Genomic DNA, 20,456 nt, shown 5'->3' with positions numbered 1-20,456 from the left:
ATCGTAAATAATCCCCTGTCCAAAATTTAAGTTTGAACTGAGTGACTGCTATTTATGGTGTGTTTTCCAACACTGGTTTGAGGGCTTACCAACTCCTAAATGCGGTATTTTAATTGCAATGCGGTACGGTCACACTGCCTGGCAAAATCTTTTTGTGAATCATTGTTTTTTTTTTAAAACCTGATAAATTTTAAGCCAAACCCAGGATGCAGGATCAGAGTCCCGAGCTGTACGAGGAGGTGAAGCTCTTCCGGAACGCCCGTGAGCGCGAGCGGTACGACAACATGGCCGATCTGTACGCAATCACCAACACCATCCAGCAGCTGGAAAAGGCCTACATCCGCGACTGCATTACGCCGCAGGAATACACGGCCGCCTGCTCCAAATACCTGGTCCAGTACAAGGTGGCCTTCAACAGGTGCAGTGCGACGAGTTTCCCACGGTGGAGACGTTCGTCAAGAAGTTCCGGCTGGACTGCCCGGCGGCGCTGGAGCGGATTCGCGAGGATCGACCCATTACCATACGCGACGACAAGGGCAACACCTCCAAGTGCATCGCCGAAATCGTGTCGCTTTTCATTACCATCATGGACAAGCTGCGCCTGCAGATCAACACCATGGACGCCCTGCAGCCGGACGTTAAGGATCTGGCCGACAATATGAACCGCCTGTCCCTCATACCGGAGGACTTCGATGCCAAGCTGAAGGTGGAGAAGTGGCTGGGCAGCCTAAACGAGATGCAGGCCTCCGACGAACTGAGCGAGGGGCAGGTGCGCCAGTTCCTCTTCGACCTGGAGTCGGCCTACGCCGACTTCAATAAGCTGCTGCACAGCCAGTAGCGGACAGCTTTTCATTGTTTACATGTATTTTTAAGTTTGAATAGCTTATTCCGAATTAAACGCGTTTTACATATACCTAACCATACCGCACACGTTTTCGTCTTTGCTCTTAAAAATTTATAATCAAGGAACGATAAAAGCTCAATTTTCTGCGTCTTTGTAATTTGAATGTGAATTATGTTATACATTTGAATGCTCATTGTAACGATTTAAATTGTAGCTTTCAAATTTTAGTCGTTCATTTTGGTTCGATGTTGTTAACGATTGAATGATTTCCAGATTAAAAAAAAAATTGCTGCAGAAAAGTGACCCAAAACCAGCACTTCTAGGCAGGATTCTATACAGGCATATGTTAAGCCCAAGAAAAATCTTAATTTACCGTGTCAAAAAAATGATTGACATGTATGTAAAAAAAGCAGTGTGCGTTACCTCGAAACGTATTTGACACACTCTTCACCTGTGTTATTAAGGGGGCATTTTTAAATATTTTTAAAAGGTTTTCAAAATTCGAATTATTTTAGGCGCTACAAATGAAAATTTTGATCATAAGTATCTTTAAAATATTCGAAATGATCAAAAAAATTGGGTATAAAACAACATTTTTTTGTTTTTAAGTTGACGCCTTTCTGTTATTTTTATTTATTTGAAAGTAGTCAATCCGAAAGCGGCATCTTTATTAATGAAGAATTTGTTTAATTTTTTTGAAATCACTAGAAAATTGAAATTATGTCAACCAGGACAAACCGGTTTTTTTAAAGATCAGCATTTTTTGTTTTTTATTTTTTTTTTGGCTCAAAATGTCAATAAAAAAAAAATTAGAAACAAGAAAGGAAGGAAACTTCGGCAAGTTTATATACCCTTGAAGCTTTTAAAAAATTAAATATTCATTACAACTTCGAAATTTGGATTTACACGCTTATATGTTTTATTTTGATTTTGATTTTAATAAAATTAAAATACTAATTCAGAAATTTTAAACCATTACTATGTCCGAGAGAATTTTTAAAAACAATTAAGAAACAGAAAAGTTACTTTTTTTCATTTATTTTTTTTTTTGTAATATTTCGATTGTTCCTATATCTTGCCAAAGTTTGATTTCTTTCTTGATTTAAATAAAATAAATTGTTTAACTGATTGTATGTTTTTGTTTATTTTGTGTTTTGTTATATGATAACAATTTAATATACATATTTCTTATAGATAGCTGGCCACTGAATAGTGACGGCGTAGTCGGGGAAAGTTTTAGCAAACGCCACGGCTTCTGCATCGCCATCAACGTGCATATACTGGGCCGAAATGCCAATTTCAAAAAGTGGAACATTAAAGTCGGCATCGGGTTTCTAAAGAAATAATTTGTAATGAAATCTTGAGTTTAATCATAATGATCGATTTGCATACCGTTAGATCCATGGAGAATTTCAGTGGAGTATTGTCGATTCCGTAGGAGTAGTAAATGTGATACGGAGGCGTGACGGTAGTTAAGTATTCCTTGAGGAACGACCAACCGCTGACTGTCACATCCTCGTTGGGCTGGATGAAAATGCTGGTGTGGTCCGTGCAGGTCAAGTTGAACTCAAAGCGAATGGTCTTGCCATCGGGCAGGACTGTTCTGCTGAGAAGCTCCAGGATCGGTTCCGCTGGGGTCCAGACGGGATTCTGTCGAGGCAACCACATGGTAGCATCCATCGCCTCTACCCAACGGTGATCGTAAAGGGGCATGCCGCACATCATGTACTTCGCACAATCGGACGTCATGTTGACCAGGCCAGTCAGATCCACATTAGAGTCCTCCAGCGGAGTAACTCCGCGACGATCCTGAAAGTTGAACAGATATCCGGACTCATCCTTGCTGACGGTTCCATCGTACTCGTAGAACACCCGGCGCACTTGCTGCAATTGAGTTGGATGTCAGTAAAATTCTTAAGTAATTTACAACTAACCAAGTAGGGAACTCGCTGCACGTTGGTCTTGGCGCGGTAGGGGAATCCCAAATCGGAAGCAGCAAAAGACACAGAGGCGGCGGCCACGGCGAACAGAGTCAGGATAACGAAACCGGATCGACGGGATATATTAACCAGTAAAATCTGAAAGGGATTAGCCAAGAGTAAAGCTAAGGACCTTGAAGAGAAGGAAAACTTACCAAAAAACCCATAGAAAGTATGGTTCCCAAGGCTGTCAAAGCACCAATGATTATGTCTGGATTGGTGTCCCTTAATATAGATAAATTCCTATCAATTCTGCCTTAATTATATTTAATAAACAGCACTTACTGTCCAAAGCGGCCCATCATTGGAGTAAGTATCACAATGAAGCAGTAGAAGAGGTAGCTGTTGTACAGGAACGGAGCTACTTGGACAATTTTCAGGATGCCCGTCCACGAAAAGCCACGATCATGCAAAGTGGTAAGCAGATTGAAAGCCAAGGGGATTACGTAAAAGACCAGTGTCCATGTTACAACGTAGGTGGTGCGTAGTCCATAGAAATTAATAGCAATGCAGAAGACGGAGAGCACAGCGGCGTGTCCATGAAGAGTCATCTGAACTTGTTGGGCAAACGAAACCTTATCCTGTTGAGATACTAGTTGTTAATCCTCTAAAGTCTTAGCCCTAAACCATTAACTCACATTACTCTTCAGCTTCAGGTAGATGAAACTGGGCAGAGCGAGTCCAATGAGACTCGGGCACACATACAGGCCGACCAAAAGTGATGGGGTGGCGTAATAGCTGAGGGATAAGCCGTACTTGTCCAATCCATATGCCACCACCATAGGCAGGGCCAGACCCAAAACAAAGGCGACCACCTGGACAACTAGGACCAAGACGAAGGAGCTCAAGACCTGTTCGGAGCCGACATTTGACCTATCAGCAATGCGGAGCAAGGATACGTAGACCAGGATAATGGCGGCTGCAGCCACGGCATAGTTAAGCTTCACGCCAGTATCGGCCGAATAGCTGATGAGGTACAGTCCCAGGACGTCAAAGAAGATGGTGTTTCCATTCGGGTTCGCCTAAATAACAGATGTGTAATGGTTAAATCAAAGAATTGTTAATAATATAGAGTAACTTACGCTGAGGTCACGCAACTCGGTGGCATTGGACAGAGTTCGAAGCAGACCGAGAAGGTTGTCTCCAGTGTTTTGAAGAGAAGCCCGGGGAATCACATCAATGCGATCGTACTTGGTGTGATAGACGAATCCATTGATGCACTGGCCAATATCCAAACCTGCCATGAAATCAGACTTAGTCCTTGCAAGCATTTAATTTAAGAGTTAGCTTAGCTCACCAATAAGGTTTCCGTACTCCACAAAAATATTAAAATCGGTATAAGAGGGCACCAGACCTGTCTGGAAGATTTCCTCAGCCATGGTGGTGGAGAAGTAATGCTTAGCGCCCTTCCTGTATATCTATGATACATTAAATTATTAGGTATATGTATTAAAAAGTCAATCCAAAATATTCTTACATTGACTAGCCATGGGTTGTTTGGTCCTGTCTGGAACATAAGTTCGCGGCCTCCACTGCCACCTGCATCCAGATTGATAACAACCCTTTAAGGAAATAATTTCAATAGGTTTTGGGCACTCCAGTTAAGTCTTATCCCTCAACTTACTTGCAGTTATTGGCCCATTTGTGGTATGCAATAAATCCGTGGGAGGCCTGCAGCGAGTTCTCCTCGGATCCGTTGATCAGGAAGACAATTGGGTGCTCGAACGATTGTTTGGACGACGACAGCACGCGCAGCACTTCCAGAATGGAGACCACCATGTGGCCATCGTCACCGGCGGATGGACTAGTGGGCTGGGAGTCGAAGTGACTGTTCACCAGAATGTAGTTTTCGCTGGTACTGCCCTTGGGAGTGAGCTTCACCACGACATTCTGGATGCCCTGATACATGTTGACCAGGTTCCATTTCACATACGCACCGTAGGCATATTGCAGATCGATTTCCATGTCAAAATAATCCGTCTGCATATTTTCCTTGATCAAATTCAACTCTTTGAGGAGGAACTGGACAGTCTTATGCTCGTTTCCATCGCTGCCGACCACCTTGGTACCGATGGCTTCAAATTCGTACAGATTGGCATGGGCACGTTCGGCAATGAAGACTCCCTTTGAGGCATCCTCGACGGTCAGTGGTTCGGGAAGTCGGTAGAACAGTGGCTTCACTACCGCGACGAAGAGCAGCCCCCAAAAAAGAACAATGCCACCGGCAAAGTACCAGGGAACTTGAAAGTACCCTTTCTGTTTTTTGCCAGACCTTCTAGAATAGGATTTCACTCCTTCTTCGACGGGTTCGTCTAGGATCTGAATAGGAAAGGAAAAGAAAAGTACTTTTAATTTATTAAATAAACCAAATTAGTTAAGTTGTCCTTACAAGTTGGTCCTTGTCACCCATATTTTCGGCTTATTGGCACAGTTGAGCACACTGTCTGCAAAAAGGGAGCCAAAGCGAGACTGACTGGGATCATAATTTAGCCGTCTTTATATTCGTAAAATAATCTAGAATTTCTAATCATATCTTCTTTAATTTGTTAATAGCACAAATCTCTCTTTAAGGCCTTTTTCAAAAATTGTAAGTGCGGCGAGGGTTGCTGGAACAGAACCAAACCTTTTTTAATTGAGGGTTATATAATTTAACTATTTTTGGAAATGTAAACATTTATTACTTAACGACAATTTTTGTTTGAAAACTCTTATCAAATATTAAATTTTATAAAGTAGTTAAAGTTTTCAACAGACCTACCTTCTTAACTATTTGAACAGCTTTCGGGAGGGCCACGCTTTTTCAAGAGTGTAATTACCTTAAAACTTGCCGATATGTGGTTATTGGTTACATTCAAACAAATTCGATTTCTAAGAGATAAGAGATTAGGGATTGGTTTCATGCCCAGCGCAATCCGACATAAGTTGTTCCCAAGTACCTCAGAGGAGTAGCATATCCCAACAACTATTTCTTACTTATATTACACCAGCCCGTGGCTTTGAAGTACTTTATTGTAGGTAATCTTAATTATTATGACTTAATTTATGGATTCATAAAGTGATCACTTTAATATGCAACACGCGATTGGCAATTAAATATTTATGTATTTTTATACCCTTGCAGAGGGTATTATAATTTCAGTCAGAAGTTTGCAACGCAGTGAAGGAGACGTTTCCGACCCTATAAAGTATATATATTCTTGATCAGCATCACTAGGAGAGTCGATCTAGCCATGTCCGTCTGTCCGTCTGTCCGTCCGTTTATATGCAAACTAGTCTCTCAGTTTTAAAGCTATCTGCATGAAACTTTCCCAAAAGTTGTCTTTCTATTGCAGGTAGTATATAAGTCGGAACGAGCCGGATCGGACGACTATAGCATATAGCTCCCATAGGAACAATCGGAAAAATAAATGAAAAAAAATTATAACTTTGCTGTTTTTTAATTTTTTGTTTAGTTCTTCGACATATAGTAATGGTAAAATATTTCCGATTTACGGTTTAAATTTCATCAAAATCGGACGACTATAGCATATAGCTCCCATAGGAACAATCGGAAAAATAAATGAAAAAAAATTATAACTTTGCTGTTTTTTAATTTTTTGTTTAGTTCTTCGAGATATAGTAATGGTTTAATATTTCAGAATTACGGTTTCAATTTCATCAAAATCGGACGACTATAGCATATAGCTCCCATAGGAACAATCGGAAAAATAAATGAAAAAAATTATAACTTTTCTGTTTTTTAATTTTTTGTTTAGTTCTTCGACATATAGCAATGTTTAATTATTTCAGAATTATGGTATAAATTTTATCAAAATCGGACGTCTATAGCATATAGCTCCCATAGAAATAATAAAAATATATAAAATAACTATCTAATAATTGAGCTGCAAATAATCATAGTTTCAATGTTTTTTTTTAGCACATACTCAAGTAAATCATAATTTAAATGTTTTCAAAAGTATTTAATTAATGCAATAGCTGCAAGGGTATATGAACTTCGGCTTGCCGAAGTTTGCTTTCCTTCTTGTTGACGGTAACATATGTGTTGAATGGAAAATTAGCATGATATTTATGTTCGCTTTCAATTTCAATCATTTGATATTAAAAGGTTTAAACAGAGCATTGTCATATCGAATTCAAACCAGAAATTTATTCATTTCTTGTTTATTAACTTAAATGTTCTTTTAAGAACATACATATTTGCTTTATTTATGTGTTCATCTTAATAGTAATAAAATCTCAATAAAAGAGATCTGGAAATATACAATCATATTTAACAGAGCCGATTTCCAGTTATCTTCAGACGTAGCCATATAATTAAGATTATAATTTTTTCGCCATTTCAAATCAGAAAAAAAGTAAGATCGAAAAAAAAGTTAATTACTGGCACTTGTGTTACTGGTGTTGTTAAACATGTTTGATTATATTATATGGTTTTATGGCATCGATAGTTGGCTTGGTTTTCCGATTCCAACTCACACATTAGATGTAAAACTTTTTTAGAAAATGAATCGTTGGTAGGAGGTTGACCACTCGATCAGCACGGCATAGTCCGGAAAAGACTGGGCGAATTTCTGGCTCAGTTCATCGCCCTTGTTGCCAATAAAGTGTGCAGACACACCCAACTGAAAGAGGGGATTTTGGAAGTCACCGTTGGCTTTCTGTGGGCAGAAAACATACAAATTACTTGTACAAAGTTTATTCAAGAAGGACCAACTCACCGGGAGTTCGATAAAGAAGGATAACGGCGAGCTGTCCTTGCCATAGGAGAAGTACACATGGTAGGTGGTTTGCTGCCCGATGTATTCTAGTTGGAAGGACCAGTTGGTGATGTTCACGAACTCAAATGGTTGGATGAACAGACTGGTGTGATCCGTGGTATTAATTGTGAACTTGAAGCGCACTCTTGTCTTGTCGGCCTGGATAATTTTGCTTATGAGCTGCACCTTGGGCACATACGGAGGATCGATCAGATCCTCTCGAGGCAGCCACATGGCATTCAGACGATTCTTGACCCACTGGTGATCGTAAAGTGGCTGGCCACACATCAAACGCTTCTCGCACTCAGTTGGAATGCCCACCAATCCAGTCAAATTTACATTGGTGCCTTCCAAGGGAGCGGGTCCACGGTGATCCTGGAAATTGAACAAGTAGCCGGAGTCTTCTCTGCTAACGTATTAAATTAAACTACCGATTTTTAGTTAAATAAAATCGATAGCCACAGCATTAGATAAAAAATAAAATTGGCATGAAAAGTGTACAAAATTTGATGGTCAATAAATTATAAATATAATTCAAAATGATTCCGTCCACTAAGATGGAAAACGAAATAAGGCAACACCATTTAAATTTCACTGGACATCAGTGTTTTTGGTGCATGCACATGAGCTTTAAATTAAAGTCTATAGTCAATTTTAGACATAACTGTATTTTTTTATTTTATTATTGCAAATTGCTTTTTAAAAATTAAAAACATAATGAATTTGGCAAGTGATACTCAAAATAAAATAATATGATTATTGTTTAATACTGCTCATTATCATAGAATTCTTAACATTAACTATTTTTGTGTTTTTGTTTTAAAGTGTTTTATTCAGTATTTAACTCATTTGTAGGGTTGGAAATCTCTTTGAGTAATATTATAATATCCTTTGCACAGATATAATAATGATAATCATATTTTAATTTGTGATCAAGTCCTTTCCGATAATAGAATAAATCATGACTTACACAAAGTGACAGTCATAATAATAGCCCCAATTAAAGTTATATCGTATCTTAATTGTTTTATAGTTTATCAATACAATTGTTGCTTTATTTCGCGCTTTCAGATAACGATCATGTTTATTAGATCTCGACGAGCTAACCAGCCCTGTTTGCTTAGTAAATGAACCGTTGATAGGAGGTTGGCCATTCCACTAAGGCGGCAAATGATGGAGCAGACTGGCAAACTTTTGACTGGACGCATCGCCTTTGTCGCCAATAAAATGAGCTGATAATCCAATCTGACACATGGGTACATTAAAATCACCATCTTGTTTCTAGGGGAAAAATGTTTTAAATGAGCTCTAAACATTGTGTAGATCTATGTTTTACTTACCCATAAGTCAATGAAAAAGGTCAATGCTGCTTTATTCTTGCCATATGAGAAATATATATGATAAGTAGTCTGCTGTCCGAGGTACGCCAAGTCAAATGACCAGTTTACTATGCTCACGTCCTCATGTGGTTTGATAAAAACGCTGCTGTGATCCGTGGTTTGGGTCCTAAATTCCAATCGAACTGTGTTGTTTCCCAGTTCCGTTTTTCCCAAAAGCTCCAGTTCAGGTACATATGGTGGATTGATGAGCTCTTCGCGCGGCAGCCACATTATCTGCTTTTGATTCTTGACCCAACGGTGATCGTAAAGGGGCATGCCGCACATCATGATCTTGTCACAATCAGCAGCGATGCTAACTAAGCCCGTCAGATTGGCCTTGGACATCTTCAAGGGAGCCGGTCCTCGACGATCCTGGAAATTAAACAGGTAGCCGGAGTCATCCTTCACAACTGTGCCATCGTATTCGTAGAAAGTTCGCCGCACGTGCTGCAACAGGTATAGGATGTAAGCTAAGGTCTACTATATCAAATAAAAATACCAACCAAGTAAGGTACGCGCTCTACATTGGTCTTTGGTCTATAGGGAAAACCAATTTGAGTGGAGGTAGCCGTGTAAATGGTCAAAGCACTCACGATCAAAAGGCTGAACACGATCAGGCTGGGTCGTCGAAACATATTAACTAGGGGAATCTAGACAAATAAATTACCATAGTAGATAAATCTGGTTTAATTGAAGTTATCATTCTCTTACCAAGAATCCCATTGCCAAAATGGTTCCCAAACCGTTCAAAGCAGATATAATCAAATCTGGGTTGGTTGATCTTGAATAAGAAAGATATAAGTAAAACGTAGTATCAAGCCAAAGCTGTGTCATCTCACCTGCCGAAACGTCCCATCATGGAAGTCAGGGTCACCACGAAAGTGTAAATCAGATAGCTATTGTACAGGAAGGGAATGATCTGGAAAATCTTTAGCACACCAGTCCAGGAAAAGCCGCGATCGTGCAGAGTGGTCAGTAGGTTAATGACCAAGGGAACTACGTAGAATATAAGAGTCCAGGTGACCACATAAGCAGATCGCAGACCATAAAGAGTCAATCCAATGCCCAGGATAGCTAATACAACGGCGTGACCATGGAGAACTAGTTGCAGTCGATGGGCAAATGGCACCTTATCCTGCACAGAGGTTAAGATGAGTATATATCTCAATTTAATGTTCTCACATCTGTAAAGCCCTTAAACTTACGCTTCGCTGTAACTTCAAGTAGATGTAGGAGGGCAGAACCAATCCAAGCAGACTTGGGCATATGTACAGACCGATCATCAGGGCCGGAGTGCTGAAGTAGGTCAGCGAGAGTCCGTACTTGTCAAATGCGTAGGCTATGGCTATGGGCAGTACCAGACCCAGCACAAAAGCTATGACTTGGAGTACTAGGATCAGAATGAACCAGCAGAGTACGTAACCGGTGGACACACAGGAAATGCTCGCAGTGCGCCAAATGGATACAAAGATCAGGATGAGTGCTGCTCCGGCAACGGAATAGTTCAGAATAATACCAGTGCTCTCCGTATAGTTGATGAAGTACAATCCCAGGAAATCGAAGAAAACTGCGTGCCCCGTTGCGTAAGCCTAAGAATGGTTAGGGTTTCATTAAATATCTCACCAAAACTAAGGCATCTTACCGCTGTGTTATCCAACTCTGTGGCATTCGAAAGAGCTCGCACTAAACTTAGCAAATTCTCCCCAGTGTTCTGTATGGACTCTCGGGGAATATTGGCGAATCGGTCGTACTTGGTGTGGTAGGTGTAACCATTGATGAATTGGGCAATATCCAGACCTACAAGAATGCGGTAAATTACTTTATGAATACACACAACTATTTTAATGGTATTTTTATCCTACCAATTAGTTTTCCATATTTTACAAAGATACTGAAGTCCGTGTCGGACGGCAAGATACCAGTTTGAAAGATTTCCTCAGCCATGCTGGTAGCCATTGGGTGCTTGGCATAGTTCTTATAGTACTGTAAGAAGTTTCGATTTTGATTAAAACAATCAAAAATTATAGTAATACTAACATACTTTCATTAGCCAGGAATGATTTGGTCCACTTTGGAATAAAATCTCCTTACCTCCACCGCCAGCGGAATCCAAGTTGATTAATCCCCTGAAAATGTATTATTAGTATGTGTACAAAAGGTAAATATGAATAGGTAAATATGTATGAAAATTATGATATTTAAACACTAACTTGCAGTTCTTAGCCCACTTGTGCTGGGTGATGAAACCATGCGAAGCCTGCAAGGGATTCTCCTCAGCGCCGTTCAGCAGAAAGACGATTGGATGCCGGAACGTTTGCCTGGTCGTGGACATGACGCGCAGGACTTCAAGGATGGCGACTATCATTTGACCGGCATCGCCGGCAGATCGACTGGTTGGCTTAGAGTCAAAGTGACTGTTGACTAGGAGGTAAGATTCACTAGTGGTGTTCTTGGGAGTCAGCTTAATGACGATATTCTGCACACCCTGATACTTGTTTATCATGGTCCAATGAATGTAGGATCCCGAGACCTCTTGCAGATCGACCTCAATATCAAAGAACTCGTCCAGGACATTCTCCTGTATCTTGGCCACTAATCCCAACAGGTAATCGACGGTCTTGTTCTCATTACCATCGCTGCCAACTACCTTGGTTCCGATTTCGTCAAATTCGTACAGATTGTTGTGGGCGCGTTCGGCGATGAAGACGCCCTTGGACGCATCCTCGATGGTTAAGCCTTTCGGAAGGCGATAGAACAGAGGCATCACAACCGCAAAAAATAGTAGTGCCCAGAACAGAAGGAAACCGCTGGCCAAGTACCAGGGTCCTCGGAGGTTTTGCTCCGGATTTCTGACCTTTTTGGAGCATGCCGATCCGACGCCACCTTCAACTGCTTCATCTGAAATCTGGAGAAAGGGCAAAGTCAGTCAGACTTCAAATGGAATCCTGATTCCCAAATGCCATTACCAGTTTGTCCTTGTCTCCCATTTTGTCAATCTATTAAGGCAGCTTCAAAACCAGACTGATTTGCCTTAACAAAAATCATGTTCTTTTATACCTTCAAAAATCATTGGGTACCAGTTAAAAGCGATAAAAATTATAATGGATTTATATGAGCAATATTGTTGTCTCAGCTAATTAAGATAAATATTGAGCTGTTAAATTCGATAAAGTGTCATGGCTTATACAAAAATGGTTTTAAATTTCACAAAATTAAACATTAATATGAGTTCATACATTTTTTTTTACAAAAAAAGTATTTAGCAAACTAAAACAAAATTAAATTAGGTAAAAAACAAAAACTTATATTACCCAAGTTTCGTTTTAAACCTTCTTTTTAAGGTTTTTTTTAATAACTGTTTGAGCTACCCTCGAAAATGAGCAATAGTTTTATGTTTTAATTTTAGGTGTCTATCCTTAACAGGTGCTGCCCCTTTTCAACGAATTTATTGGGACTTGATTCTACGCCCTCTTTACTTATCAGTTCATACTCAGTTGGTATGGGACTATTGGGATATATGTATGTATAAAACTCATAAAAATTATCAAGAAAATAAACGGTTATTGAGTTTATGCGTCTAAATAAACTAGACCCACCACAACCCAATCACTGTTATAGGGGAGTACAAGTGCAAGATTGTTTCCAAGTGTAAAAATAAGTTCAATTAACACATTTTTTTACGGTTTTTAATTTTCCCCCGCCCATTTTATTTACGAATGAAGATATAAGTTTTGCTTAATTGGTCTGTAGATGCTTTACATATAATACAAACTTTTAACTTCGATAAGTATACACACACACAATATTAAATACTTCCTACCTTGTTTTGGCAAGAATCAAATCGGGAGCGTAGGGCCTGCCACATCTCCGCTGTGGGTAAACAATTCAACTGAGACGCGATTCCGCTTAGGCGCATCATCTTAATCAGTTTGATTCGAATGGAAATCCGTATTCTCAATATATATAAATATTTTTGCGTTCCTACAGTCTATGCTTATATATTTATAGACTCTCAACATAGTTTTTAATCTCGAAAACCGCAGAGAACGGCTACTATGCTCAGCGAATTCTAATCTTGCTATTAACAAAATTGTGCAATTCGCTACCGAATCGAACACTCTTAATGGATGGTCACAGAGGAATTTCTCTACGCACCTTTTTGTTTACATTTTCCATGTTTTGTTTGCACAAAGTAAACCAATGTTGCGTTGATATATTTATTGAATTTCTTCATGCATGGTAGGTATGTTTAATAAATAACAAAGTCAAAGGCTTTTGATTGTAATTATAGTATTCGTATTGTAGTTTAATAAAATATGTAAATTCTCTTTCAGATTCTATACAGTTAATCGTTAACGCTTAATGACTACTATTAGTTAATCATTTGCGGCTTGGCCTAAAAGTACCAGGTCTCGTATGTGCCCACCCAGCCCTGAATATAGGCGTATGACGGAAATCGAGTGATGTAGCTGCTGAGTTTTTCGATGGCAGTGATGTCTTGGGTCACCCAGTGACCACCGATTCCAATCTCCAGGGTGGGTGTGTCAAACATTGAGGTCGTCTTCTGCAAATAGTAAATAGTTCGGTTGTCAGCCATACCTATAATTACAGGTAATTAGCATGTATTTGCACCACCTCAACATCGATGGTGAACTCCAGAGGACTGTCGTCCAGTCCGTAGGAGAAGTACACCATATACGGCGGTTCCACCTGCTCTCGAATGAGTGTGTCGTTGAAGGACCACTTCAGTATCCTGGCATCGTTTTTCACATTTATGAATATTCCCATGTGAGAGGGTCCTGCCAGGGTGAAATTAAATCGCCTTTGCGTGGGAATTTCCAGTTCGCTGCTGTCCTGCAGAACCAGCAAGGGGTATTCGGTGGGGATCTCCGGCTGTTCCGATGTCTCGATCCACAGGCTATATTGCCGGGCTTTGTTCCAACGGTGGTTATAAAGCGGCATTCCGCAAAACATTTCCTCGTCGCAAAAGTCACTTACTTTGTGCGCCTCTCCAAGGGCATCGATCTCATCTAAACAAATAAAACAAATTGGAGTAACATCTTTTTTCTATTCATTTAAAAGCTTACCTCGAGCAATCTTAAAGCGTCTGTCCTGGGGATAAATATACAAGCCAGACTCATCGATACGAGTACTTCCATCGGCATTGTGCAAACGACGGTGGGCATGCTAATTTGTTATTAATTTTAAAATGTAAATGTTATTTAATCATTAGCAAAAAGCAAAACTTACAATCAAAGAATAACGTTGTGGAGCGGTCTTCTCCTTGTATGGAAATCCTGCATTTGTGACAGCAATAATGATGAACAGAATGGTGATTCCCAGGAAGCACAGGACTATCGTTCTCGTTTTGCGGAAGAACATGATAAGTGGGGCCTGCAGGTATTTATTAATTTTTTGTTATTAAACATTATACTGTTATAAAATTCGAATATACTGGAGAACTCATTAAACTAGTTAATATATATAGAATTTTTTATTAAATCAAACATTTAATTGAAATAATACTTTTGAAAGTAAAGTAAGTTTTAAGTATTTATTTTTGCGTTTCATTAATTATTCAGGTTAAAAAAACCTAATGCCAAACAAAATTGTATTAAATTATTCTCTTTTCAAACATTTAAAACTAGAATTGGTTTAAAATGTTAATACATTTTTTAGCAAACATTTTATTCGATGTAGTAAAAAAAATTCTTGTGAAAAGTGCTTGATAATTAGAATATGCTTACTTACAATAAAGCCGGCGAACATAAGGGAAAAAAGCCAGATCAGAACTGCAATAACCATATCCGGATTTGTGGAGGATCCCGAACGTCCTTGCATCGGTATCAGAGTAGCCAGAGCCACTATGCACAGATATGTGAAGTAGACGAAGGGCAGGATTTGGCAGACGGTGACGGCGATGGCAAACAAATAGGCTGTAAGGTAGAACAATATATAAGCCTATACCCTAACATATGAATAACCTATTTCCTTACCCTTGCGGTGCCACTTTGTTACCAGGTTGACAATCAGCGCTACAATGTCGAACAGCACGCAGAGCATGATCAGATAGGCCGACCGGATACTCAGCCCAGTCAGGGTGAGCATTATCACAATCAGGCAGATGCAGTGCGAGTGCATGAAGAGCTGGATGCGGAAGCCCAGTCCCAAGGGATCCCTTTTCGTCTTCTCCAGATACAGAGCCGGCAGAATACTCATCCCGAAGATAATGGGTGCCTGGTACAGGCCAAAGATAGTCCAGGAAGAGGAGAACCAGGACAACGAACGATCTACACCATCCATGAAAAGAGCGACCAAAAGGGCCAGACCCAGGGCCAAAACGAGCGAGATGAACTGGATGGAAATGGTGATGGAAAAGCGTATGAGGACACCCTTCCAACTGCAGCCCGATCGAACGGACATAAAATACAGGGATATGCCGATTCCCAGAAGGGCAAGTAATGTGACCACCACATTTACGATAATGCTCGTCGTCTCCGTGTAGAAGATCATGAACCAGCCCAGAAAGTCATAGAATATATTGTGCCCCTCGGAGTGAGCCTGAAATTGGAGTATGATTAGGACTCGTTAGTAATTATCTCCCAATTAGACTTACAGCCGTATCATCCATTTCCGGAGCATTGGCCAAGGACCGGGCCAGTGATAATACATTATCACCGGTATGCTGGAAAGAGGCCCTGGGAAATGCGTTAATCCTATCATATTTGGTGTGATAAACATAGCCATTGAAGATGTAAGCCATGTCTAGACCGGGAACTCCTCCGTAATCACGGAAAATTCGGAAATCCGTGTCGGACGGAATATATCCAGCTTGAAAAAGTTCCTCGGCCAGTGTATTGGCAAAGGGATGCGGCACATTTCTATAATAGTTCATCAGCCAAGGATGATTCGGTCCCGACTGGAACAGGATCTCCCGACCACCGCTGCCAGCGGAATCAAGGTTGATAAGAGCTCTGAGCAGGTAAAAAATACATTAGGTCAATTACTTATTGTATATGCACCCAAAATCTCTAGTGATTTCAATGTGTGATTCTGCCTAAAAGTATACAATAGTATATTTAAAGCATAGAAAATATAAACATAATATTCGAAAATGATTTATAGGTTTCAAACTTTAAAAAATATATATTTCTCATGAACACTTACAAGATCTACAACTTTACAACTTTTTTTTTAAATCGATGAGTCCGACACGATAAAAATATAAAGAAATACAATCTTTAAAAATTTTAAGTCGTAACAATAACTAAAAAGCTCCAGAAGTCTCGCATCATAATTATAATTTCGGGAAACTTGTTTAAAAATTTGTAAAACAAAGATCACACTTACTTGCAGTTCTTGGCCCACTTGTGTTGGGTGATGAAGGCGTGCGATGCCTGCAGGGGATTTTCCTCAGCACCGTTGAACAGGAAAACAATGGGATGGGCCAGTGGCTCATCGGACTTGGCTATCACACGCATCACCTCCAGCATGGTGACGACCATGGACCCATCGTCACCGGCACCTGGACTTCCGGGCACCGAGTCATAGTGACTGTTGATCAGCAGGTAGTTCTCGTTGGTGGAATTCTTTTCGGACAGCTTCACCACCACGTTCTGGATGCCCTGGTACATGTTCACCATCTCCCAGTGCATGTAGGCCCCGCTGGCCTGCTGCACGTCCACATCGAGCTCCAGGCGGTCGCTCATCTCGGCCTCAACCTTCGCGACCTCGGCGCGCAGGAACTCCACGGTGGACTCCTCGTTTGCCATGCTGCCCACCACTCGTGGTCCGAACCGGGTCAGCTCAATCAGTGTGTCCTCGGCCCGCTGGGCGATGAAGGAGCCAGGATGACTGGCCTCATCGCTGCGGGTCAGGGGCTGGGGCATGTGGTTCATCTGGGTGTTGACCAGCGAGAGGAAGAGCACCAGCCAGAAGCCAAAAAAGGCGGGAGCATAGTACCATTGCAGCTTTTTGGGCACCTCGAAGTCCACATCAATGTGATATTTGGAGTTGAACTGATGAAAGTAAGAGAGGATTGGTCAAAGTTTCATTTTGGTTATCACTTGGGTTTTAATAGGACTTCCAAATTTATTAAATATAAATAAAATTAGAAAGTTTGTAAAGCTCTTTTATCCGCGCGGTATTTCATTGAATATCTTACGCATTCCTTAAGAAGGTATTACATATATTTTGTTTCCGAATATTAGATAACCTTCTTTTTGTAAACTTTGTAGATATTAAGGGAAATCATTATGCTTTGCTTGTATTTAGTCAAAGCCAAAGAAAAAGAGGATTCAATAAACTTGACAGCTTTTCTAATTTCTAGTGGAATTGCTTTCAAGAATTTCCCCGGGGATTCTAAATGAATAATTATGGCTTAGATATATGACCAATCAATTCTAATCTCGGTCTGGCAGCTGCATGTCTAACCTAATGAAAAAATTCGGGCTGAGTCTGGAGCTGTGCGTGAACTTCAAAATGTCTATACGAACTGAAAAGGCATCGATATGGAGGCTCATAATTCCCGGGAATATCGGCTCGAAAATCAACTTTTATTGCAATCCATCTTAAGTCGATAAGAGTGTTTCGCAGGCACGGTTTTTTTATTTTCCTTTTGATTTTCTGAGTAAACAATGCTCGGCATTGAAATCGTGCTTTCGTCGCGTGTTCACTTCTCGATTCACGGGCGTGTGGTCAACGAGAGATTGTCGAGGATCATAAAACCGCTGAAGTTGCTCCCATAAAACGATAACGCCTTAATAAATAAGTATCAGCACCTTTTATCGCTCGGAAATGCTAAGAAATTCGCAATTTTTGCTGTATTGCGGCGGCTTTGAAGTATGTAATTCTGTGAAGGTTTCTTAACCGTTTTCCTATCTAAATGACTTTTTAATTTTAATCATGTAATTTTTGCTGATTTTTCATGACTACACATTGTACATTGACCAGAGATTCTACACGTATCCTGGCAACTAATGATGTTTTTCACACACTTTATAATTGCAATCTCTATAATTATATTTAAATTCCTTGATTGGTGGTGATTAAATTCACATTCTTTGAATTGCTTTGATTAGGTTGCTCAAATATAGATTTCAACTAGTTGCACTTCTTATGATTTATGATGTTCTTAATTTATGAGGTGGCTTTTTAATTAGCAAGATTTTTGGAAAGGTTGGTATTTCGGCAGCTAAAACAAATTTTCTGGTAACTGGTGAATTTCTTTAACTCTTCCTTTTATATTTTTAATTTCACATTTGGGATCACTTTAAATACGTACACTCATGTTGTGTTAGATTTTAATAAACTGGTATCCCGTTTTGTTCTTTTAGATCCTTCCGAACACCTGATAAATTTGCACCTTAAGGACTCTTTTAAACACTACTTCGGATTATGTAACGTTAAGTTCGCCCGCAACCGGGGACCTGAACCTTCGAGTTCCAATTGAGGTGCAAATCGCTCTGGCACCCTAAAGATATATGAAGCCCGGCGATATTGAAGGTCTGGAGTACTCGCCAAATCGGGGAATTATCGGTAGTTTCTCCGATATCGGAGCAGCTGTACGATAAACACTTCGGGCTAAAATGGGCGGGGATTTTATTAGATTTCTTGTTTTCGCGTTCGATGCGCTACATGGGGGCAACAGCAATTGCTAACCGAATTATATCTTTATGGCGGACAAAGTGTCCAGTATCGTAAAGGGTACAGCAACAATTTCCTCGATATAGAGGGCAGTTCTTGAGATACTCGGCACGGCGGCACTGGCGAATTAGAAGTTTGGTGCTATATAATCTGCTGCCGTCACTTCGATGATGCCCATAAAATATTGGACAGTGGAATGCTATAGGTGCCGTATGGTGCTCCCCGTAATGCCGAGATGTGGCCCTTAGCTAGCGTTGCCTCCGACTGACTGGGTTCGGGTTCCAGCTCCCGGGCACACCCAGTGCCAATCCACTTGTTTAGCCTTTTTACAGAGTTTACTAATTAATTTGTGCACTGCTGTTGTACGATTGTCGCCGATTTCATTCCATTTTCGTTTATGTGTCATTCCACCTTTGTCTGCTGAATTTTCTATCTCAATTTTTACCCGTAGAGGCAAGTCCTCTGCTGGGTTTTGGGTTCCGCTGATTTCGCTTGATTAACAGATTGTTTACGTATTTGAATTGCTTTCGCATGTATTTCAGATACACCTGTCTATTCGTAATTGTCGCTGTAGGTTGTTCCGCCCGAATGGATTCGATAGCTGGGAAACTGGCGGGCGGCTATCAAATTATGTCAACCGTTTTCTCGCTCGACTGCACGAACCATAGAGCTACCTATCTGCCAGTTTTAGATGCGTCTAATCACCTAGGAATTCCGCGTAGAAACTTTATTGATTTCGCTTAAACATCACTTTCAAGTTGGTAATTAAGTAACAAATCAATGTCTTTTTGAACGATATACCATAATATGGTTAGTTCTTACGGCAACTGATTGTTTTGTATGTTGGGCGAAAGTCTTATTTCGTTCGTAGGTTTTTCTGTAATTAAGTTTCTAAATGTACAATGGAGGGAAATAAAAGGAAAGTAATTTTCTGATTTAAAAAAATAAAAAATAGACATTGAACAACGCAAAGGATTAGCAGGCTAAAACATCATAAATATTCTCTGATATGCATAGTTATGTATAAACCACCTATTCTGCAGGCAATTCAAACAAAATTACACTTGTTAGTTTATACCTGGGGCAATTAACAACTTGTAATTACCTAATTAAGCGCTGTCTTTTGTCCAAGGTATACAAGCTGATACAAGTTCCACTGGTTGTTATGCCCCTTATCAATCAGAAAATAACTTTTATGGTTTTTTGTTTGCAATTCCCAACGGCTTAGATTACATTACAGCAAACCTTAGTAATAGGAAAAAAAGAGAATATTTTTTAAGAATATATACATGTCTCTATAACCGAATTTCAAACCCTTCATATCTTTCAGAAATTGAACTTCTTTATTGAAGTGTATTTTGTCAATTCTTGTTTGTGAAAAATTAAAAACAAATTAGTTTCTTATAATATCATCTCCATCGAAGTGGACAAATAAAAACACCTAATTAACGCTGGTAGTCTGCATATATAAATTATATTTTCCATGACATTCCTTGTTCATCTTATCTGTAAAAAAAAAACTTTAGATTCAGCTTTTGTGTAATTTCCAATTGTTTAGATTGCATTGTTGCGATTCTTACCCATGCAATAAATATAAACAAATTTGAGAAACAAAGCTTTTTATTTTTTGTCGACTAAGGGGGAACTCGTCTCAAGTGTCTTTTGTCTGGCCGGTCCTTATCTCCTGAGCACTGTCACTTTTCGCTACTCAAATTGTATTGAAGGAATCGGTGAAATCACAGTAAGCACCCACTAATACCCAGTAATCGCCTGCACTTAGTCTCGATTACCGGCAATTACGGTTGTAATCGCAATGCCAATACGGATAAAACAGGCGATTCTCTTCTTA

At 39.9% G+C, this 20,456-nt stretch overlaps 4 protein-coding genes across 7 annotated transcripts; 1 reads left to right on the top strand and 3 right to left on the bottom strand.

Moving 5' to 3' along the window:
- The first annotated feature begins 106 nt into the window (after positions 1–106).
- LOC128256817 (vacuolar protein sorting-associated protein 28 homolog) lies at positions 107–923 on the top strand. Its single transcript, XM_052987464.1, is given in 2 exon segments — positions 107–411; positions 414–923. Coding segments are annotated over 2 exon segments (630 nt in total). The 5' UTR covers positions 107–206; the 3' UTR covers positions 839–923.
- A 1,055-nt stretch (positions 924–1,978) lies between these two features.
- LOC128256864 (endoplasmic reticulum metallopeptidase 1-like) lies at positions 1,979–5,306 on the bottom strand. The gene is made up of 11 exons (XM_052987555.1): positions 5,213–5,306; positions 4,448–5,142; positions 4,301–4,385; positions 4,121–4,241; positions 3,906–4,060; positions 3,462–3,845; positions 3,109–3,404; positions 2,979–3,048; positions 2,779–2,922; positions 2,237–2,728; positions 1,979–2,178 (listed from the first exon to the last, which is right to left on the bottom strand). The coding sequence occupies exons 1-11, from the start codon at positions 5,231–5,233 to the stop codon at positions 2,017–2,019; spliced, it is 2,625 nt and encodes an 874-aa protein (XP_052843515.1). The 5' UTR covers positions 5,234–5,306; the 3' UTR covers positions 1,979–2,016.
- Positions 5,307–7,236: 1,930 nt separating this feature from the next.
- Positions 7,237–12,910, bottom strand: LOC128256844 (endoplasmic reticulum metallopeptidase 1). 3 transcript variants are annotated; one of them, XM_052987519.1, is made up of 12 exons: positions 12,783–12,910; positions 11,173–11,867; positions 11,004–11,088; positions 10,825–10,945; positions 10,605–10,759; positions 10,168–10,551; positions 9,802–10,097; positions 9,674–9,743; positions 9,466–9,612; positions 9,107–9,409; positions 7,545–7,733; positions 7,237–7,484 (listed from the first exon to the last, which is right to left on the bottom strand). In XM_052987519.1, exons 1-12 carry the CDS (start codon positions 12,879–12,881, stop codon positions 7,323–7,325), a joined length of 2,706 nt encoding a protein of 901 aa, XP_052843479.1. In that variant the 5' UTR covers positions 12,882–12,910; the 3' UTR covers positions 7,237–7,322. The 3 variants fall into 3 exon arrangements, with proteins under 3 accessions (XP_052843479.1, XP_052843477.1, XP_052843476.1); XM_052987517.1 differs by lacking the exons at positions 7,237–7,484; positions 7,545–7,733; positions 12,783–12,910 and adding exons at positions 8,486–8,864; positions 11,929–12,120 and having other exon boundaries at positions 8,924–9,409; XM_052987516.1 differs by lacking the exons at positions 7,237–7,484; positions 7,545–7,733 and adding an exon at positions 8,487–8,864 and having other exon boundaries at positions 8,924–9,409; positions 12,783–12,906.
- A 256-nt stretch (positions 12,911–13,166) lies between these two features.
- LOC128256841 (endoplasmic reticulum metallopeptidase 1) lies at positions 13,167–18,891 on the bottom strand. Of its 2 annotated transcripts, XM_052987508.1 has the most exons (10): positions 18,623–18,891; positions 18,246–18,544; positions 16,313–16,980; positions 15,579–15,936; positions 14,959–15,523; positions 14,714–14,898; positions 14,213–14,356; positions 14,050–14,149; positions 13,598–13,992; positions 13,167–13,526 (listed from the first exon to the last, which is right to left on the bottom strand). In XM_052987508.1, exons 2-10 carry the CDS (start codon positions 18,249–18,251, stop codon positions 13,359–13,361), a joined length of 2,589 nt encoding a protein of 862 aa, XP_052843468.1. In that variant the 5' UTR covers positions 18,252–18,544; positions 18,623–18,891; the 3' UTR covers positions 13,167–13,358. The 2 variants fall into 2 exon arrangements, with proteins under 2 accessions (XP_052843468.1, XP_052843470.1); XM_052987510.1 differs by lacking the exons at positions 18,246–18,544; positions 18,623–18,891 and having other exon boundaries at positions 15,579–15,934; positions 16,313–16,558.
- Positions 18,892–20,456: the final 1,565 nt, after the last annotated feature.

Source organism: Drosophila gunungcola (assembly GCF_025200985.1).
Source record: "Drosophila gunungcola strain Sukarami chromosome 2R unlocalized genomic scaffold, Dgunungcola_SK_2 000030F, whole genome shotgun sequence".
Lineage (NCBI taxonomy): Eukaryota > Metazoa > Arthropoda > Insecta > Diptera > Drosophilidae > Drosophila > Drosophila gunungcola.
This window is presented reverse-complemented; position numbering and strand designations above follow the sequence as displayed.